At 43.3% G+C, this 6637-nt stretch overlaps 3 protein-coding genes across 3 annotated transcripts; 1 reads left to right on the top strand and 2 right to left on the bottom strand.

Annotated features, from left to right (window-relative positions):
* Positions 1–1187: 1187 nt before the first annotated feature.
* PHALS_09439 (dtdp-glucose 4-6-dehydratase) lies at positions 1188–2466 on the top strand (the record flags this gene model as incomplete). The annotated part of the gene is made up of 2 exons (XM_024722792.1): positions 1188–2233; positions 2301–2466. The coding sequence occupies 2 exons, from the start codon at positions 1188–1190 to the stop codon at positions 2464–2466; spliced, it is 1212 nt and encodes a 403-aa protein (XP_024571682.1).
* Positions 2467–2733: 267 nt separating this feature from the next.
* On the bottom strand, positions 2734–3901 carry PHALS_09438 (protein phosphatase; the record flags this gene model as incomplete). The annotated part of the gene is made up of 3 exons (XM_024722781.1): positions 2734–2920; positions 2983–3317; positions 3386–3901. 3 exons carry the CDS (start codon positions 3899–3901, stop codon positions 2734–2736), a joined length of 1038 nt encoding a protein of 345 aa, XP_024571681.1.
* A 180-nt stretch (positions 3902–4081) lies between these two features.
* On the bottom strand, positions 4082–4679 carry PHALS_09437 (bet1 homolog; the record flags this gene model as incomplete). The annotated part of the gene is made up of 4 exons (XM_024722770.1): positions 4082–4237; positions 4302–4358; positions 4428–4532; positions 4617–4679. The coding sequence occupies 4 exons, from the start codon at positions 4677–4679 to the stop codon at positions 4082–4084; spliced, it is 381 nt and encodes a 126-aa protein (XP_024571680.1).
* Positions 4680–6637: the final 1958 nt, after the last annotated feature.

The following is a 6637-nucleotide window of genomic DNA, read 5'->3' as shown; positions in this document are numbered from 1 at the left end:
TACCGTATTCTTGTTTGGGTGCAGTCACACCATGCACATCTCGTGTGACACACACCTGATACCAGGGTACGTGTAAGCCCGTTACAACACGAGTTTTGGAAAGACGATCAAGTAGCGACAACAACGATGAAAACCGTGCTTGGACGAAGAACGTGGTTATTAAGTACCACAACATCTGCGAGGATGTGAAATAGGGAATTTTGAAGATAGACAAAGCGTCAGCTTCTAGATATACTGACAAAGGCAAAAGAAAATACTTGCGTGTTTATGCAAGGCAGCATGTGTCAAAGACCAAATAAGCATTTACGGCGTGTGGGAGTTTTGAGATGACGCCGCTTAATACTATTGATCAACGATATTGCGGACATTTGCTAATTTTACAGGCATAAGTATTACATTTGTTCGCGCAGATAAGAAACTCAAATGTGACTCCACTTTCATGATTAAGAATTCAAATCGCCCAAGGAACCAAGATCAATTTTACGGTGTTCATAGTTCATAGTGGGGTACCTAGCCAGTACCTACGTCCCCTCGCCCTTTTTAATAGTCTACTGACCAGATCGTACTTTATTACGGCAGAGTTATTTGGTATAGATATGGCAGTACGAGAAAGGCACAGCAGCATAATAAACTTTCTAGTTCGGGTCTGACTATCAAATCAACAGTATTTAAGAAGATATGGGCTTCCTATCTGTTTGCATCGGTTAGAGCTGACTCTACTGACGCTTGATTCATTTGTGCACGGCGCATGGTAACTTTTTATAATAGGTATCATCGAGCAAAAAAGGATTATCGATCAAGGCACAGGATAAATTTGGAAATTCCGAAGTGCCTTGATACTGCACACAGAAATGCAATCTTCCATGTAATAAGTAGGCATATGGTCAAAGATAGTGTAAGGATTCCTTTTGATACTCAATTTTGTACCATGTGCGACACCTTTACATTGGGGACACCCAGTATGTTTGGATAGCTGTCTTTGACGGTTAGTCTTAGCTTAATATCAGACTAAACTTATGGTAGGTTCTAGAGGTACAATTTTGAGTCAGCTGTAGAATCGTCAGTTCTCGTGCCATAATCAACTAGGCTATCCATAGAAAACTCAGCTTCCTTTTTAATTTCTTTTTGCGATAAGATGCTTGATGTGACGAACACATTCTTCATTCCAAAACCTAAATATCTCGACAATGCCCCCCAACGCTTCCATTCCGACTCCCGAAATGACACAAAGTGACGACCGACACCAAGATGCCTCCGTGCAGCAACTCGATGCACCGACCACGAATGTGTCCATGGTGCCTGTTACACCTCGAGAAGACGATACTGTGCCATCGCAGCGCCGCCGACCAGTGTCTTTGCCTGTCCAGGTGCAGGAATGCACCATGCAGCGCATTCTCGTGACAGGCGGCGCTGGATTCATTGGTATCCATTTGTGCCGCCATTTGCTGGAGAAAGGCCATGAAGTCATTTGTCTCGATAATTTTTTTACTGGTCAGCGCGCAAATGTGCTGGAATTGCAGTCCCGTTACCCAAGCTTTGAATTTGTGCGTCACGATATCACAGAGCCGTATTTTTGTGAAGTTGACCAGATTTACAATTTGGCGTGTCCAGCATCACCAGTACATTACCAGCACAACCCTATCAAGACGACCAAAGTCTCGTTTTTGGGCGCTATCAATATGTTGGGCCTTGCTAAGCGCTTGAAGGCACGTGTGTTTCAAGCATCTACCAGTGAAGTATATGGAGACCCAGAAGTCTCACCGCAAGTGGAGTCGTATTTGGGAAATGTTGACTGCACCGGCGTAAGAGCGTGTTATGATGAAGGCAAGCGAGTGGCTGAAACGCTTTTTTTCGAGTATCATCGTACACAAGAGGTGGATGTTCGTGTAGCGCGCATCTTCAATACATACGGTCCGGGAATGCATCCTTACGATGGACGTGTAGTGAGCAATTTCATCATGCAAGCGTTGCAGGGAGAAGACATTACCATATACGGCTCGGGCAGTCAAACGCGTTCGTTTTGCTACGTGGATGACCTCGTTGAGGCCATTTTGCGCTTCATGGATTGCAAATCATGTGTGGGGCCGATGAATCTGGGAAACCCTCACGAAATGACGATCCGCGAACTCGCTGAGATGGTCATTCGCTTGACGAACTCTCACAGCCGAATAGTGTTCAGGGATTTGCCTAACAACGATCCAAAATTAAGAAAGCCTGATATCACCCTTGCCAAGTACGTTGCTATCAACGATTTTAAATTTGCCGAGCAGCTAATTCTTACATGTTTATGTACTGTTAAGGGCGCATTTGGATTGGAAACCCCATGTAGACATCGAAGAAGGTCTTCTGCGCACCATCACATATTTTCGGGCCTTGGACCTATCCAAATTCAAGCTACCAACCAACAACACTGCGCATCGCATGAGTGAGATTGCGAACCAGGTTAAAGCGACAAGTATCCGTTAAAATACGCTCTAGAGGCTTCATCTCTTGTAGAGATATATATGTGAATGAAACAGTGTCAGTAGGTTTTAAAGCATTAACGATTTGAAATTAACAGATGCAGTAATGTATTACTATCTAGCATAGCGGCAGGATTTGACCGCCCTGAATTTTAATACATAAAGAATGTAATCCCAAGCATGAAGCAGGTAGCAGTGTGCATGATGATTGATCGTGGGAAGCATGCACTTCTCATTTCTAAATTTATTCTTATTGCCTGGCACAGAATATCTACGAGGACTTGAAATTTGAAAGAGCACCCGCAACACCAACCGAATTGCTTTCAACAAAGTCTCCACTTTTATTTTGCTCCGCCATCTCTAAGCGTGCCCGTTCCTCACGAATTTTGGATACGCCACCACCTTGACCAAATTTTGCTCCAGGAAATTTGACAATCACGACGCTCATATTGTCACGACTGTACAACAGAAAGAACAATCAGCAAATGAGCGTCAGTACGATGTTTCTGTTAAGACGCACCTTCCAGCACGAAGGCAATTATCCAAAATCTCTTCTGCTATTAATTTGAGATCCATTTCGCCGTCATTCATAAGCTGACGAATGTAAGCGCAAATTTCGTCGTTACTCATGACGTCCCAAATGCCGTCACATGCAAGCACCAAAAACTCCTCAGTTTTCTCAATCTTTTGCACTTGGATTTCAGGCTCTGCAGACACCTGCTGCTTCTCCGCAGGTAAATCTGCACGAGCCTTGTACGAAAAGTCTCCCAGAGCCCGCGACACTGCCAGATCTCCATTCACGCGATTGCTGCGCACTAGACCACCGGCTTGTTCTATACGCTTGCGTTCTTCTGCCTGCAATAAAATCGAAACGACTGAGTTGACTATTATCTAATACTGCAAAGATTGATCACTAATTGTACATTGATGGGCTTGTGGTCGAAGGACATTTCAACTGTGCGGCCGCCCTTGGCCATGACGCTACGTGAGTCACCCGAATTAGCCACTATGATGTGTGTTGGGGTGACAAGCGCGGTAATGGCGGTGCAGCCACTTTGGTCCGAGGCATAATTCTCGTCGAACGTTTTGCGAATGTTTTGATCCAGATTCATGAAGGCGTCACGCATGGCCTTTCCGATCTTTTTGGGGTCAGCGCCTTCTGCTTTGCCTCCTGGGAAAATGTCACTTTTCATGACAGCTGCAAACTCTTTTGTTATACCCTCGGCAGCGAGATCTGCAGCCAGTCGCCCACCGTGGCCGTCAAACACTGCAAAGAGCGAGCAGCCTTGGGGTAACCCTTCAGGATTAATTTGAGCCACATGAGCGTCTTCCATACCCGTACGCCAGCCCTGCATCGTGGCCAAGCCAAAAAAAAGGCCATTTCCTTCACCTCCATCAGTATCTTTCTCGGTAATTGGAGTAGTTAGAAAGTTGCCCATCAGGTCGTCTATGCTCGCGGCTCTTCTCAAGTTCTTGAGTCGACTCAAGAAGATTGTAATAAATAAGCTTAATAACGGTATACCGGTGAATTATAAGCGGATAAGAATAAAAAAAGAGTCAATAGCTTAACAAAACGAGAGATTAAAGCACTTTTTTGATATTTTTTAACGTCACGTTGCCTAGTGAGATCGAATGGCAAAGTAAAGCAGCACAAATACCACAACAACAAAGAGAATGAGGTACAACATGTGTTTACTGCCACCTTGCTCCATCATTACGCCAAGTCGCTTCATTGTACCACCTAACAGGCTCTCCGTGTTATCAAACTCTTTGCCCTATCGAAAAAACACGGGAATTGTCGGCTATTTGATAACATTGATATTGAAAATAATTGCGCACCATGCTGTCCAGATAGCGATTTTGATCGATGACTTCGGAATGAATACTATTTGACAGCTGCAATGCACGACAATACAAAAATGTTCAGGCACAAACATAGTTCTAAACACTTCACTTTTATCCCACCTGTTTCAACTGTGTGATCTGCAACGATAAGTGGCTGATGTGCGCGTCATTTTGCTCCTCTAATAGACGTTTAGCTTGCTCGCCGCTGTCAACATTTCCTCCGGCCTAAAACAATTCGATAGTTAGACGGATCTCTTAAGCTTTTCACGGTTGAACCTTATGAATAGGCTTAAAGCCGTCTAATGTTACCTGTGACCGTGAAGAGCGTCCAGAGAAAAGGGTTTCTCGAGCACTCGTTCGACCGCTCGCCATCCGGTTATACATGAACTCGTGAGGAATTATTCAAAGCAGGTATGCTGTAATACCGGTAGATCGTTTTATATATATATTAGGTTGCAACAAAAGGTAAAACTAATTTTTAATGCGATATATTTACGACTAAAGTTTTATAGTCGTGTGAACCGGATGTGGTAGCAGAATTCTTCTATCACTTCTCGGAGCGATAAGTTGCGCAGGCTACTTTTAAGCTAATAGATTTCATCAATTACTTGTAACAGATGAAAGATTAACGGACAGCACATTATTGCGCTAATCTTTCAGGGTGACTTCCAAAATTACTTTAATTCATAATTTATAGAACTATTGGCTAACAGTGAAAAGCTAAATGAAGTGCTTGAATAACTTTTCAGTTTTAGCCGATAGCTCTAAAAATTTGGAAAAATTCAATCCAGGTATTGAAGTCGGAGAAAGAATCTCAAAGATTTCGCGTGGACAAACGTACAAAGACTGGTTCCAAAAGCTTCAAAAGGAGTTAAACACTAAGTATACTCTGCTATTAAGACTTATATTAGAGAACTAGTTCCATTCAGACTGATTCTAAATATGCAGCTGGGCTGTCGTAACTCTTTTGCTGAGAGGAAGCTTGGTCAAGGTCGGTGACCTTCGTTCGATGCTAAGAACCAGTACGAGTGTCGCAGATGGCAATCCATTTACTTCAAGAGTAACTACAATCTCAACCCAAGGCTAATTAACTGTTCCGTCTATATTGTAAACTGTATTTCGCGGTTTTATTTGCGGCAAAGCCGCCTAAATCTAAATCTATAGGCTTTCTATGTATATAGTAAAACATAATTAAATGTATAACTACTGGCTGTTCCGGCCACGCATTGACTTCTTGTTTGAGTGTAGCCACTCCAATAAGTTGTCGCAACGTCTTGTGTGACCCACACACTTCAAATCAAGGCACGTGAAACCCCGTTACTTACAGTTGCGATACCGAGCTATCAATATAACTACAATATCAGCCCGTTCGTGACGAGTTATACATGACCCGAGAAGTTTGACTTGCTCAACTGCATGTGGAATAGGCACGCTAAATCTTGTCAGTTAATCTCATCGTGGCTTAAATTTAAACCACCGGCAGTTGTTTGCAGCGCTAGAGCGGGCCTTTAATGAGTGCCTCAAAACTTGCTTTGCAAGCGCATTCTGACCCACAGGACAATACTTTGCTGAAAGGCCAACTGAGCTTTGAGAAGCAGCGGTTTGAACCATTCATGGAGTATTGAAAGCTGGCGAGAGTGCCGAAAAGCATCGAAATCAATTTCACGCTAGGTAAAAAACGTGCCGTCTCACCCGTCTCAAGGCCTTGCAAAACAGCTCGAGTGACGCGGACGTCCGACTGGAGCTTCAACTAATGTTTGATGCTGGGAAGTATAAAGCACGACATGGACGTCGAAAGAAAGTTTATTATCTTATGCTCCTGCTACTCAAAATCCCGCTCGTCTTCATGGTATAGGTGTCACACCAGCCGAACAAGTGCCGATCTCACGACAAGGTTAAAAATATCTGCTAGAGGTTATCTGAAAAGGATCATCCGAGACTCCCCAAAACACGGAACGCGCGCTTGAGCTTGAAAAAAAGACTTAATAGAAATGCGGTGAAACTGCTTTGAATGGAAGAAGGACTCCAAAAGCTGCATGATCAACACCAAAAGACTTCTAGAGTTTATATATATGAAACCTACATATATAGAGGTAAAGACTATGATCCTGTCAAAAAAACCTTGGATACACTTAGGTTGGATCCACGGAGAACTTGAGGGGCTTAAACTTGAAGTCTTCCACTTACTTCGGATGGTAAAGACACCAATGTTAATTCGTGCGTAGTAACTATCACACTTTACTGATTAATACGTGCTGAATTAACGGATTTTTACGAATAGTGATCGGTCTTTTATTTATTAGTAGCCTCAAGAAATCAATCACTTTTGG

Source organism: Plasmopara halstedii (genome assembly GCF_900000015.1).
Source record: "Plasmopara halstedii genome assembly, contig: Scaffold_42, whole genome shotgun sequence".
NCBI classification, from domain to species: Eukaryota; Oomycota; class Peronosporomycetes; order Peronosporales; family Peronosporaceae; genus Plasmopara; species Plasmopara halstedii.
The sequence above is the reverse complement of the archived record's forward strand: the minus strand, read 5'-3'. Positions and strand labels throughout refer to the sequence as shown.